Here is a 15,328-nt window from a genome sequence, read left to right on the forward strand (position 1 = left end):
TCATCCGTTTTCTTTCAGTGTCTTGGCAGTTCTTATTGGCAGGCTTCTTTGATACGATATATGATATGATATGATATGATATGATATGGTATGATATAGTATGATATATGATATGACATGATATGGTATATGATATGATATACTGTATGATATGATATATGATATGGTATGATATGGTATATGATATATGATATGATATATGACATATGATATGATATATGATATGGTATGAGATATGTTATGATATGATATGATATGATATGATATGATATGATATGATATTCCATTCCATTCCATTCCATTCCATTCCATTTCATTTTCCTCCGCTTATCCGGGTCCGGGTCGCGGGGGCAGCAGTCTCAGTAGGGAAGCCCAGACTTCCCGGTCCCCGACCACCACCTCCAGCTCCACTGGGAGGACACCAAGGCGTTCCCAGGCCAGCTGTGAGACATAATCCCTCCAGCGTGTCCTAGGTCTTCCCCGGGGCCTTCTCCCGGCTGGGCATGCCCGAAACACCTCACCAGGGAGGCGTCTGGGAGGCATCCGGACTAGATGCCCAAGCCACCTCAGCTGGCTCCTCTCGATGTGAAGGAGCAGCGGCTCTACTCTGAGCTCCTCCCGGATAACCGAGCTCCTCACCCTGTCTCTTAGGGTGAGTCCCGCTACCCTACGAAGAAAACTCATTTCAGCCGCTTGTATCCGCGATCTCGTTCTTTCGGTCATGACCCAAAGCTCATGACCATAGGTGAGGGTGGGAACATAGATCGAACGGTAAATTGAGAGCTTTGCCTTCCGGCTCAGCTCTCTCTTCACCACGACGATCCGGTACAGCGACCGCATTACTGCAGACGCTGCGCCGATCCGCCTATCGACCTCACGCTCCAGCCTTCCCTCACTCGTGAACAAGACCCCGAGATACTTGAACTCCTCCACCTGGGCCAGGACCTCATTCCCAACCCAGGGGGAGCAATCCACCCTTTTCCGACTGAGAACCATGGCCTCGGATTTGGAGGTGCTGAGTCTCAACCCAGAAGCTTCACACTCAGATGCAAACCGTCCCAGTAAACACTGCAGGTCACAGCCCGATGAGGCCATCAGGACCACATTGTCTGCAAATAGCAGAGATGAGATCCTAGTGCCCCCGAACTGGACTCCCTCGACACCTTGGCTGCGCCTAGAAATTCTGTCCATGAAAATTCTAAACAGAATCGGTGACAAAGGGCAGCCTTGGCGGAGGCCAACGTTCACCGGAAACAGGCTTGACTTACTACTGGCAATGCGAACCAGGCTCCTGCTCCGGTTGTACAAGGACTGAATGGCACGTAGTAGCGCGCCACCAATCCCATACTCCCGGAGCACCCCCCACAGGACACCGCGAGGGACACGGTCGAATGCCTTTTCCAGGTCCACAAAGCACATGTAGACCGGTTGGGCAAACTCCCAAGTACCCTCCAGGACCCTTGCAAGGGTGTAGAGCTGGTCCAGTGTTCCGCGACCAGGACGAAAACCACATTGCACCTCCTGTAGCCGAGGTTCGATTAACGGTCGTACCCTTCTTTCCAGCACCCTGGAATAGACTTTCCCAGGGAGGCTGAGGAGTGTGATCCCCCTATAGTTGGAACACACCCTCCGGTCACCCTTCTTGAAAAGGGGTACCACCACCCCAGTCTGCCAATCTAGAGGTACTGTTCCCGACTTCCACGCAATGTTGAAAAGACGTGTCAGCCAAGACAGTCCCGCAACATCCAGAGCCTTGAGGAATTCAGGGCGAAACTCGTCCACCCCCGGAGCTTTGCCACTGGGGAGCATTTTGACTACCCCGGATACCTCAGCCACGGTGATGGAACTTTGAATGGAGGAAGAGTATTTATTTTGCCCTCATGTGAGGAACATCCATCTATTTGTCTATCTGCTGTGAAGTTCAAACAGGCTTATAGGCTGGCTGTGACTGCGACCGGTGGCACAAAACAGCCAGAAAAACCATACGAGCAGCAAAGTGTGCACACACATCCGAGACCGTTTGCAGAAGTGCAGTTTGACCAGTGTCGTCTTTAAAAGGAAAGTTTTCAGAGAGCTTTCCGGCTTACGGCCATACTACCCTGAGAACGCCCGATCTCGGAAGCTAAGCAGTGGCGGGCCTGGTTAGTACTTGGATGGGAGACCGCCTGGGAATACCAGGTGCTGTAAGCTTTTTAGGCTCTTGGCTTTCAGCAGAGGGCGCTGTTTCCCACTTCTTGGAAAATGCCATCACTTTGAATGGAGGAAGAGTATTTATTTTGCCCTCATGTGAGGAACATCCATCTACAGTATTTGTCTATCTGCTGTGAAGTTCAAACAGGCTTATAGGCTGGCTGTGGCTGCGACCGGTGGCACAAAACAGCCAGAAAAACCATACGAGCAGCAAAGTGTGCACACACATCCGAGACCGTTTGCAGAAGTGCAGTTTGACCAGTGTCGTCTTTAAAAGGAAAGTTTTCAGAGAGCTTTCCGGCTTACGGCCATACTACCCTGAGAACGCCCGAAGTTCGTATCAGCAGTCTCTGCTTCTTCTATGGAAGGTATGTCAGTAGGATTGAGAAGGGCCTCAAAGTATTCCTTCCACCGCCCAACTATATCCTCAGTCGAGGTCAGCAGGCTCCCGTCCCCACTGTAAACAGTGTGGACCGGGCACTGCTTCCCCTTTCTGAGGCGCTGGACGGTTTGCCAGAACCTCTTCGAGGCCGACCGAAAGTCGTGTTCCATGGCCTCACCGAACTCCTCCCACACCTGAGTTTTTGCCTCGATCACCGCCGAAGCCGCGTGCCGCTTGGCCTGCCGGTACCCGTCAACTGCTTCAGGAGTCCCACAAGCCATCCATGCTCGATAGGACTCCTTCTTCAGCTTGACGGCAGCCCTGACCTCTGGTGTCCACCATCGGGTTTGGGGCTTGCCGCTACGACTGGCACCAACCACCTTGCGGCCGCAGCTCCGATCGGCTGCCTCAGCAATGGAGGCACGGAATAGAGCCCATTCGGACTCGATATCCTCGTCCTCCCCCGGGATACAGGAGAAGCTCTGCCGGAGGTGAGAGCTGAAGACTCGACAAACAGGAGACTCTGCCAAACGTTCCCAGCACACCCTCACTACACGTTTGGGTCTCCCGGGTCTGTCCGGCATCCTCCACCGCCATCTAATCCAACTCATCACCAGGTGATGATCAGTTGACAGCTCAGCCCCTCTCTTTACCCGTGTGTCCAAAACATGCAGACGCAGGTCTGATGATACGACTACAAAGTCGATCATAGACCTGCGGCCTTGGGTGTCCTGGTGCCATGTGCACTTATGGACATCCTTATGCTGGAACATGGTGTTTGTGATGGACAAACTGTGGTTCGCACAGAAGTCCAACAACATCACACCGCACGGGTTCAGATCGGGGAGGCCATTCCTCCCAATCACGCCCCTCCAGGTCACACTGTCATTGCCCACATGGGCGTTGAAGTCTCCCAGCAAAACGACAGAGTCACCAGTTGGGGTGCTCTCCAGCACCCCTCTGATGGACTCCAGGAAGGCTGGGTACTCTGAACTGCCGTTTGGCGCGTACGCACAAACGACAGTCAGGACCCTTTCCCCAACCCGAAGGCGTAGGGAAATGACCCTCTTGTTCACCGGGGATGACTCCAACACAGAGGCACCGAGCCGGGGGGCTATTAATAAGCCCACACCAGCTCGCCGCCTCTCCCCTGCAGCAACTCCAGAGTAGAACAAGGTCCAGCCCCTCTCGAGGAGTTTGGATCCAGAACCCAAACTGTGGGTCGAGGTGAGTCCGACTATATCTAGTCGGAATGTCTCAACCTCTCTCACAAGTTCGGGATCCTTCCCCGCCAGAGAAGTGACGTTCCATGTCCCAAGAACCAGATTTGGCCGCCGAAGACCAGGTCGCCTAGGTGCCCGCCCTCGACCCCCACCCAAAACGCAATGCACCGGACCCTTATGCTTGCCCCCGCAGGTGGTGGGTCTACGGGGGGGAGATCCCGTGTGGCTTCTTCGGGCTGAGCCCGGCCGGGTCTCACGGGTGAAAGCCCGACCACCAGACGCTCGCCTGCGAGCCCCTCCCCCAGGCCTGGCTCAAGGGTGAGGCCCCGGTATCCCACTTCCGGGCGAGGTGCGGTCTCTCCTCGTGTGTTTATTCATACGGGTCTTCTGAATCACTCTTGGTCTGGCCCGTCACCCAGGACCTGTTTGCCTTGGGAGACCCTACCAGGGGCATATAGCCCCAGACAACATAGCTCCTAGGATCACTCGAGCACACAAACCCCTCCACCACGGTAAGGTGGTGATTCACGGAGGGGTATATGATATGATGATATGATATGATATGATAATGTATATCATATCATAGTGACTAGGCCACCGCTACCAAGCCTGCTGCTAGCCAACGTCCGCTCTCTTGAAAACAAGATGGACGAACTAAGAGCAAGAATTACAGCTCAACGTGAGATCAGGGAATGCTGTGTGCTCACCTTCACAGAAACCTGGCTGACGGAGGATATATCGGACTGTTGATTTGGATGAATATGCTTCTGCTGTTACTACATTAGCACATGTATAGAGACTGTTACCACCACCAAGTATTACAGAAAATACCCTAACCAAAAACCGTGGATGAACTGTGATGTAAGGGCTAAGCTACGTGCTCGTTCGACTGCATTTGTCATGGGCACCGCTGTGGACTACAAAAAGGCCAGATATGACCTGAGGAGGTCCATACGAGAGGCCAAAAGACAGTACAGACAGAAGCTGGAGGGCTACTATTCCACCTCAGACCCTCGGCGCATGTGGGCGGGGCTCCAGCACATCACAGACTATCGACAGCGGAGTAGCGTAGCCACGTCCAGCCAAACCACACTTCCAGATGAGCTGAATGAGTTCTATGCCCGCTTTGACACCCAAACTCCTGATGAGCAGAGAGGGTGGCTGGACTTGGGGAGCACACAGGACTCACCTCTCATGGTGACATCAGCTGATGTGCGCAGGGTTCTGAACAAAACAAACCCACGAAAAGCAGCAGGCCCAGACAACATCTCAGGACGTGCACTTCTGGTTTGCTCATCAGAGCTAGCTGATGTGCTTGCTGACATATTTAACCTGTCGCTTGCACAAGCATCTGTACCGACCTGCTTTAAGTCCACCACCATAGTGCCCGTACCCAAGAAGAGCAACGTGACCTGCTTGAATGACTATCGCCCTATAGCACTCACTCCTATTGTTATGAAGTGCTTTGAAAGAATATTCATGACCCACATTATAAAGAGCATCCCGGCAACTGTGGACCCTCTACAGTTTGCATATCGCCAGAACCGGTCCACGGATGATGCAGTCAACACTGCCATCCACACAGCCCTTTCTCACCTACAGGGCCAGGACACATATGTCACAATGCTATTTATAGAATATAGCTCTGCTTTTAATACAGTCAGCCCCCCACAAACTCACAAATAAGCTCCTCACACTTGGCCTGTCACCCTCCCTCTGTAACTGGGTGTTTAACTTTCTCACAGGCAGGCCCCAGTCAGTCAGAGTCCACAATCGCACATCCAGCTCAAGAATTGTGAGCACTGGGACCCCACAGGGGTGTGTGCTGAGTCCACTCCTCTACACGCTCTTCACCTACGATTGCGTGGCCTCCCAGAACAACACCAGCATCATTAAATTTGCGGATGACACTACAGTCATCGGACTGATCACTGGTGGTGTTGAAACATCATACAGAAGAGAGGTGGAGGACCTCATAGCTTGGTGTCATGATAACAATCTCCTTCTCAATACAGATAAGACTAAAGAGATGATCATCGACCCAAGAACAAGGGAAAAGGAGCCGTATAGACCCCTGTTTATTGATGAGACTGAGGTGGAGAGGGTGAAAACCTTCAAGTTCCTTGGCAAAACACATCAGCGAGGACCTCACCTGGTCTCACAACACCCAACAAATTATGTAGAAGTCCCAAAGGAGACTGTACTTCCTGAGAAGACTGAGGAAATTTGGCATGTCCACCACAATCCTGAGTTGCTTCTACAGATGCACTATGGAAAGTGTCCTTACCGCCTCCATCACTGTTTGGTACGGTAACTGTACAACACGTGATAGGAAGGCACTCCAGCGGGTGATAAAGACCTCACAGAACATTGTTGGGGCAGCCCTCCCCTCACTGCAAGACATTTATAAAACTAGAGTCCTACGAAGAACACACAACCTCATCAAGGACAGCACACATCCACAACACTCATTATTCACACTCCTACCGTCAGGCAGACGCTACAGGAGTTTGAAGTCCAGGACCACAAGGCTGGCAAACAGCTTTTACCCACAGGCCATCAGGCTCCTCAACGAAGCACTCGCACACGCCGCACGCACACACTCATAGCACTTTATTTATTTATTTATTTGTTTGTTTGTTTGTATTATTTGCTTGTATTAATGTCTCTTCTGTTGTTGTTGCTTAATTTATTGGTATATATGTTTATGTGTTTATGTTTCTTATGTTCTTATTCTTTCATTTGTTTTATTTCTTTTCTTGGGAGAATGAACAGAATAAGATTTTCATTGCATAGTATAACTGCTGTTTTACTATGCACATGACAATAAAACTCTCTTGTATCTTGATATGATATGATATGATATGATTTGATATGATATATGATATGGTATGATATATGATATGATATATGATATGATATATGATATGATATGGTTTGAAATATGATATGATATATGATATGATATGATATATGATATAGCATCACATGACATGATTGTTATTCCGTTGAGATTTTCTTTGCTTATTGATTCCATGAAACAACTCTTACCCAACAGAAAACTTCCCACAAAGCGCTACACTGCTATCGGTACGTTCCATAAGCCCACGACAGCTCCAAGCCGCCGAGCCCAAAGTGCCTTCATTTTTAACATTGAAAGGCTCGTATGTTTGCATGCTTTTACAACGTGAGTGAAAAAAAACAGCAACAATCCAAAAATTATAAGACTGATTTTTCTGCATGCTTTGAATGGGCCAGTGTGAGATCAAAAATGACATTTTCAACGGCACATGTTTGGCCGCAAGGTAGTGTTGCCATTTGAGGCAAGTTTACACAACCGATGCTAGATGCTGCCCGAAAACACGCAGGAAGTCGGCCATTGCAGCCCTCGTATTGGATGTTCCTGGCATGTACGTGATGCTGTCACGATCAAAAATCAGTGGGTTTGGAGAATGACATCCAGAATGGATGTGAAAGCCGTCTGGTTGTTGGCGGCCTAGTGTTTGTCTGGATGGAAAAGCTCCAACGCACCAAAACGTCATCCACTCAGCCTTCGCAGCTTTGCAGCTTTTCTTTGGGGCTGCATGTTGTTTCCTACCGAGCCTGTGGCAGCACCTGCGTGCCATGAAAGCATTGAAAAATCAAGCTCTAATTGATGCGATTGATGTAAATGACGCGCACGCCGCATGAGCGCCACTCAGGGCTACGTGCCGTTCGATTGGTGGCAGTCAAAGTGGCGCTGTTAAGCAGACCTGATGTCATTTCAACTGGAAAAAAACACTGTTGTCAGTTTTTATGCATATTACGTATATATATATATATATTTATATACAGTATACACACACACACACGTATATGCCAACTGTACCTGTTGATTAGTCCTAATGAAATATCACGACATTACTACGACCACATCGCTACTACCAGGAGAACCACACTATAGAGGGGGAGGAGCCACCTGCCGTGGGCCGGCAAGGTGCACTGTATTCGGGTACACGCTCCGAGCAGCCAGTGTGACACCACGGAGGTCTCTGGCAAACCTTTTCACCTGAAATGGTGAAAAGGTTTTATGTGTGCTGGATATTTTGGGTTTTTTTATCCAATCAAAAGCTACACTAACTAGAAAAGCACACGCAGAGCGCACACCTCCGGCAAGCACCATAGTCCCCCGCCCCCATATTGTGATTTACACCATAAATATTAGTCCTACATTAGCTTGATCTCCTTGACCATGAAAACATACCATGGAAGGGTTTTTCAACCACGCCCGACCGTAGGCCACCCCCCAAAGTCCTATATGTATGTGAGGTGGTGAAGTGGAACAGGAAGGACGGGGGCCGAGCAGGGGGGGACCAACATTGGATGTGACCCCCACATCCCCTGCTCACCAAGCCACAGCGGCCCCTTCCCTGAAGGGAGAAAGCAAGGGGTCCCCCCCCCCCCCCCCCCCCACCCCAACACCACGGACCCCCCACCCCGAGCCCAAACCGCACATTTGCGACCCCCACCTCCGCGCCCCCAGTCACCCGCGGGACAGCCACAGGCGCCAGAGGACAACAAGCAGCTCCCACCTGTCACACATACACCACACACATAAATAGGTAAAATAAAATAAAATAAATTAATAAATTAAATTAAAAAAAAAGGGGCAACCCAACCCACCCACCCAACCAGGGGAGATAGCTCCGCAGGGGCAGCTGGGCTCAAGCACCCGCGGAAGGGTTTGAATGACTGAAAGAATGCTAACCATGCTGACATTGGCATTCAAACACCTAGCATCGATAGCAAGTGTTTGCTAAGTGCCTACCTCTGAATATGTTAAAAATGTTAGTATAATTATGTTAGCATGCTAACAGCTAGCATTATAGCGCTAACTGTCTGCTTAAGTTCATGTTTATGAAAATCGCAAAATATGCTAGTATGCTTATGTTAGCATGCTAGCAATGCTAATATCAGTGTGCTAACACCAGGCGTAATAATGTCTACCTACAAAAACTGGATGAAAATGCTAATCTGCTAATGCTAGCATGCTATCAATGTTAACATGCTGATGTTAGCATGATAAAACCTAGCATGATAGTGGTAAGGGTTTATATATGTGTCTACCTATGAAAATTACAAAAAATGCTAATATGCAACTGTTAACATGAGCATGCTAACACCTCGCATGATAGCACAATGTACACAATGTGCACAAGGCTAAGTGCTCTGAACTTTTTTTTTGTGGAGTTAAAAGCACAAATTCCAAAAATGGTCCAATCTCGCAATGTTAAAGAATCCTTTCAAAAAATTCCCGATCCAGACGGTGGTTGGGATCACCCCCAAAATTCAATCGGTTCCTCCACATCCCATTTCCGACAATTCCTGGAAATCTCATCCAAATCCATTGAGAACTTTTCAAGTCATTGAGCTGAAGTGAAGGTGCCTCACCTGGAAAGATGAACTGCTGTTTGTACTTGAAGTAGCTGGACGCTGCAGAGGCACAACCCCACAATCACAACACTTTTCAAATTGGACGTCATCATCATCACCTTTCCTCCCACCTGTCAGATTGAACTGCTTCTGTTGCCGGGCAGACTGCGGGGAGGGATGCAACGGCGAGGGGGGCGTGGCGCTGCTGGGCAGGGGCGGGGCCGGAGACGACGGTGTGGAGGAGGTGGTGGACGACGGATTGCTGCTGGAGTCCGGCTGGTACGGGACCGGGATGTGGTCCTGAGGAGGGGGGAGAGCTAATTGGTAGCCTCCGGTCCGTCTTCAAGCTTTTTGATTGGACGCTTGGATTTCAGGTAGACACGGAAAACTATGTGGAATCTCCATTGAGCCTCACGTAGGCGTTTTATTTGCAGCAACGTGTTTTTCTAACCACCGACGACTCCTCAATAAAGCTAACGTGTAAACAAAACATCAAAAACAACTTCGGGACTTCGTGTTTCCCGTCAATTTTAGTCTTCCATGAGGTACACGTTACGTAAACACTCGTCAACGATGAACGTAACATAAAAGCTTTGCGAAACAAACAGAGACTTTTCAAACTCTTCAATCCTAAAATGTGTTTTCCGCAACGAAATGTAACAACTCTTATACGTGTTTTTTGGTAATATTAACTCATTCAATCCCAGCCATTTTTCAAAAGACTACCCCTTTGGTAACCGGGTCAGGGTAAATAAAAAAATGTAAAAGACGTATAACTATGTTAGGGTGAGCAAAAATCTAAAAATATATAAATACTTTAGGTTTAGGGTTAAAGGTTGGGGTCAGGGTTAACAAAAAAACGTAAAAGACGTGTAAATATGTTAGGCTTCGCAAAAAAAACGTAAAAGTCATAATAATGTTGTTGAGATTGGGCATTCAGGATTATAAAAAATGTATAAATACGTCTTTGGCATTGAATGAGTTAAACATGATTTTTAGTCTTTAATAAACCAGATGTAGGTGTTTTTGTAAAATGCATAAACATGTTAGGGTTAGCAAAAAAAACCCTAAAATTCGTATAAATATGTTGTTGGCATCGGGCCTTCGGGATGATAAAAAATGTATAAATACGTATTTGGCATTGAATAAGTTAAACATGATTTTCAGTCTTTAATAACTCAGATGTTTTTGTAAAATGTATAAACATGTTAGGGTTAGCCAAAAAACCCGTAAAAGTGGGACAAACATGTTTGGGTTAAGGTTAGCAATAAAACATAAGATGTATAAATGCGTTAGGGTTAGCAAAAAAACCTACAAGATAAAAGCGTTGTTGGGACGGAGCGTTCAGGATTCTAAAAACGTATAAATGGTCTTGCTCTCCGTTTAGGAGGTCAGGTGGGAAGCACCGTCATCCTGCTGCTCCGCATTGAGAGGCGGCCGGTGAGGAGGCCCGGGCACCTGGTCAGGACGCCTCTCTGGGGAGGTGTTCAGGGGACGTCCGACCGGCAGAAGGCCTCGGGGAAGACAAGGGACATGTTGGAGAGACCATGTCTCCCAACTGGGATCCGCCGGGAGGAGCTGGACCAAGTGGGTGGATGGATGGGCAAGTGGATGGTTGGATGGATTGATGGATTTGGATGGTTGGATGGATTGATGGATGGGCGGGTGGATGGATTGATGGATGGGTGGGTGGATGGTTGGATGGATTGATGAATTTGGATGGTTGGATGGATTGATGGATGGGCGGGTGGATGGATTGATGGATGGGTGGGTGGATGGTTGGATGGATTGATGAATTTGGATGGTTGGATGAATTGATGGATGGGTGGGTGGATGGTTGGATGGATTGATGGATGGGCGGGTGGATGGATTGATGGATGGGCGGGTGGATGGTTGGATGGATTGATGAATTTGGATGGTTGGATGAATTGATGGATGGGTGGGTGGATGGTTGGATGGATTGATGGATGGGTGGGTGGATGGTTGGATGGATTGATGGATGGGCGGGTGGATGGATTGATGGATGGGCGGGTGGATGGTTGGATGGATTGATGAATTTGGATGGTTGGATGAATTGATGGATGGGTGGGTGGATGGTTGGATGGATTGATGGGCGGGTGGATGGATTGATGGATGGGTGGGTGGATGGTTGGATGGATTGATGGATGGGCGGGTGGATGGTTGGATGGATTGATGGATTTGGATGGTTGGATGGATTGATGGATGGGCGGGTGGATGGATTGATGGATGGGCGGGTGGGTGGTTGGATGGATTGATGGATGGGCGGGTGGATGGTTGGATGGATTGATGGATGGGCGGGTGGGTGGTTGGATGGATTGATGGATGGGCGGGTGGGTGGGTGTACGAGGGAGAGGGAAGCCCGGGCGCCCCCACCTCGGATAAGCGGTTTTGTCAACATCGAAAACAACAAACATGTTCTTGCGAACATTTTAGGAGTTTTTACGAGCATCGAAGACAACTTGTTGAAACTTGAATTTCCCGCTCACGGTGTCATTTGAACACACCATTTTTATTATTGCTCTCTTGTTTACGTTGGATGCTTTTTTATATCGTGTTGCCTTCAGGTTCACGTGCAGCATGGATCGCCATGGAAACAGAGCCAACAGGATGGCTTTTTTGCGCACGCACACGTGCACGTGCACTCACCTTGTTGATTCTGTTGGTTTTGGGGAGCGTCTGACTGACGTGCAGGTCGCTGTACCTGAGCGGGTTGTTGATGTCACACGGCACCGACTCGGTCCGCACCAAGCGAGCGACTGGCGGAGAAGGAGAGAGGAAAGGAAGAACACTCAAAGAAGAACGAGGACGTGCGCTAACGAGCTCGGTCTTCATTGTTGCTTCATCAGGCCCGCGTGTGCTGTCTTATCACATAAAACATAAAACACAAAGCATTCACTCCCAGTAATTAGCCTTCTTTACCTTGAGTCAGTCCTTGGTGGTCTTGGTGGGGGGGGGGAGAAAAAGACAAATGAATCTCAGTTGTGGAAGCAGATGACGGAATTTTCTTCATGTGTGGCGGGAGGAGCCTTTGAAGGAACGACGGAGTCCCTTTTTCTCACTAAATCACGCCTGCCTTTTGCATTCCTGCTACTGGAAGCTTTTTCTCACCGAGCCGCTTATGAAGCCCCAATCAACACACACACACTCATTGACCACCAACACTGGAAACATTCACACACAAACAGTCATTCATTCATTCAAACACACCACAGGAGCATCAAAACATTCCAATAAACATGAACTCAGTCGAAGTACGCACAGTTCAAGTCATGAATGAATGGATGGAAATAATCAATAAAAAACATCATAGAAGTGACTTCAGGAAAAGTGTATCCAAAATAAATACAAATAAAATGACTTCAACAAAAGTGGAAAAAAAATAAAGTAATGAATTAAAATAATAACTACAGTAAAACGAGAAACTACAAGAAAGCTATAAAAAAATACAAATAAAAATGAACTACATAAAAGTATGTAAAAATTCAAGTAATGAATGAATTGGTAAAAAAAATAAGGAAAAGTGTAAAAAAAATTAATAAATATAAATAAAAATCACACAAATAAAAGTGTAAAAAACATTAAGTCATTCATTCATTAAAATAATAACTAAAACATATATCCTAAAAGTGATGTACAAAAAGAGTAAAAATAAATAAAACTAAATACAAATTAAAATAACTTCAATAAAAGTATTTAAAAATTAAAGTAATTAATCAATTAATGAACAACGTAAATAAAAACTATATGATAAAAGTGTAAAAAAAACATTTAAAACAAATACGAATAAAAATGACTTCAAATAAGTGTAAAGAAATTATGTAAATAATGAATTTATGAATGAAAACAATAAATACAAACTACATCATAAAAGGAAAAGTGTAAAAAAAAATATAAAAATAAAAATGGCTTAAATAGAAGTGTAAAAAAATAGTCATTAATTCATTAATTACTTAAAACATGGATAAAAAATCTCATGAAAGTGACGTGAAGTGTAAGAAAACAATAAAAATAAATAAAAATGACTCCAATAAAAGTGTAAAAAAATAAAGTAATTACTTAATTTATTAAAAACATGAATAAAAAATATCTCATAAAAGTGACATTAAGTGTAAAAAAAATACAAATAAAGAAATATAAAAATGACTCAAATAAAAGTGTAAAAAATGATGTAATTAATGAATTCATTAATGAAAATAATAAATAAAAAAGACATCACAAAAGTAATTTAAGGAAAAAAACAAAATAAACACAAATAAAACTGGCTTAAATAAAAGTGTAAATATATAAAAAAGTACTGAATTAATCAATTAAAATAATTAAAAAGACATCATAAAAGTGTCGTAAAGAAAAGTGCAAACAAAATGAAAAACTCAATGCAAATAAAAAAGACTTGTTTAAAAGTATCTAAAACTACATTTGTAAATAAAGGAAAAAAAACGTCAAAATGAGTTGAACAGAGAAAATGCCCAAGCAAGCGAGAAGCCATGCGTGATGAAACGATCAGCTCCACTCCTAGAAGCGCTTTAGCAAGCATGCTAACCTAGCACGATGTGACGTCGATGCTGCAGCGTGCGTGGAACGTTCGCACGTCAGCTGACAGTAAAACGTGAGACAGCGTCCGACGTACCGTCCGTATTCCAGAGTGTCAAAGAAAAGAATCATGTCACCTTTGAGGGATTCTCTGCCGCCTCGCTGTATGATGAGTAAATGGCAGGGCGGGGCTTCTTTGGTGCATTTGTTGTGGCACTTCAGCCTGCGCGCACACGCACATACACACATAAATACTTGCATGGAACAATTGTGATGAGTGTGATCAACAAGAGCGGCGTTACGTACTTGCAGTTTTTACATTTGAGTCCAAACAGCATTCCCTTCCCACACACGGTGCACGTCTGGGACATCCAGTACTTGGTGGAAAATCTGCAGGACGACAGGAAGGGGCAGGAGCTGTGACCTTTACAAGCAGAAGGAAAAGTGTTCCCCTTCCGAGTTCCTTCTCATCCCGTTTACCCAAAACTGGCTTCAATGAGTCAACTTATTTTTACACTTACAATTTCTCATCAACCTTGGTCAATTCTCATCATCCATCCACACACCCATCCATCCATCCATCAATCTATCCACCCACCCATCCATCCACCCACCTACCCATCCATCCACACATCTACCCACACAGGCACACATTCATCCATCCATTCACCCGCCCATCCATCCACCCATCTACCCAGCCATCCATCCATTCATCCATCCACCCACCCATCCATCCATCCAACCATCTACCCACCTATCCACCCATCCATCGATCCACCCATCCATACATACATCCACCAATCTCTCCATCTATCCAACCACCCATCCACCCACTCATCCATCCATCAATCCACTCACCCATCCATCAATCCATCCACCCACCCACCCATCTATCCATCCACCCACGCATCCATCCATTCATCCATCCACCCACCCATTCATCTACCCACCCATCCACCCATCCAACCATCTACCCACCTATCCACCCATCATCCACCCATCCATCAATCCACCCATCCATCCACCCATCTATCCACCCACCCATCCACCCACTCATCCATCCATCCATCCACCCATTCATCCACCCAACCATCTATCCACCCACCCATCCACCCACCCACCCATCCATCAACCCACCTATCCACCCATTCATCCACCCATCCATCGATCCACCCATCCATCCACCCATCCATCCACCCACCCATCCACCCATCCATCCACCCACCCATCCACCCATCCATCCATCCACCCACTCATCCATCCATCCATCCACCCATCCACCCATCCATCCATCCACCCATCTATCCACCCACCCATCCACCCACCCATCCATCCACCCACCTATCCACCCACCCATCCACCCATCCATCGATCCACCCATCCATCCACCCACCCATCCATCTACCCACAACATCCACCCATCCATCCATCCACCCACCTATCCACCCATCATCCACCCATCCATCAATCCACCCATCCATCCACCCATCTATCCACCCACCCATCCACCCACTCATCCATCCATCCATCCACCCATTCATCCACCCAACCATCTATCCACCCACCCATC

The 15,328-nt window shown here is 47.0% G+C and overlaps 1 protein-coding gene and 1 pseudogene across 3 annotated transcripts in view; one reads left to right on the forward strand and one right to left on the reverse strand.

The window, feature by feature from the left end:
• The window catches only part of ksr2 (kinase suppressor of ras 2), a 97,364-nt gene that overhangs the window by 24,866 nt on the left and 57,170 nt on the right, over positions 1–15,328 (reverse strand). For 2 of the 3 annotated variants that reach the window (XM_054772477.1, XM_054772475.1), the window contains 6 exons: positions 14,065–14,148; positions 13,896–13,981; positions 12,148–12,168; positions 11,875–11,984; positions 9,339–9,507; positions 9,226–9,267 (listed from right to left, as the gene is read on the reverse strand). In XM_054772477.1, coding sequence (XP_054628452.1) covers positions 9,226–9,267; positions 9,339–9,507; positions 11,875–11,984; positions 12,148–12,168; positions 13,896–13,981; positions 14,065–14,148 — 512 coding nt within the window. The remainder of the gene's footprint in view (positions 1–9,225; positions 9,268–9,338; positions 9,508–11,874; positions 11,985–12,147; positions 12,169–13,895; positions 13,982–14,064; positions 14,149–15,328) is intronic. The other variant, XM_054772476.1, reaches the window with a different exon arrangement.
• On the forward strand, positions 2,082–2,190 carry LOC129180530 (5S ribosomal RNA; annotated as a pseudogene).

This window comes from Dunckerocampus dactyliophorus, chromosome 4 (assembly GCF_027744805.1).
Source record: "Dunckerocampus dactyliophorus isolate RoL2022-P2 chromosome 4, RoL_Ddac_1.1, whole genome shotgun sequence".
Classification (NCBI taxonomy): Eukaryota; Metazoa; Chordata; class Actinopteri; order Syngnathiformes; family Syngnathidae; genus Dunckerocampus; species Dunckerocampus dactyliophorus.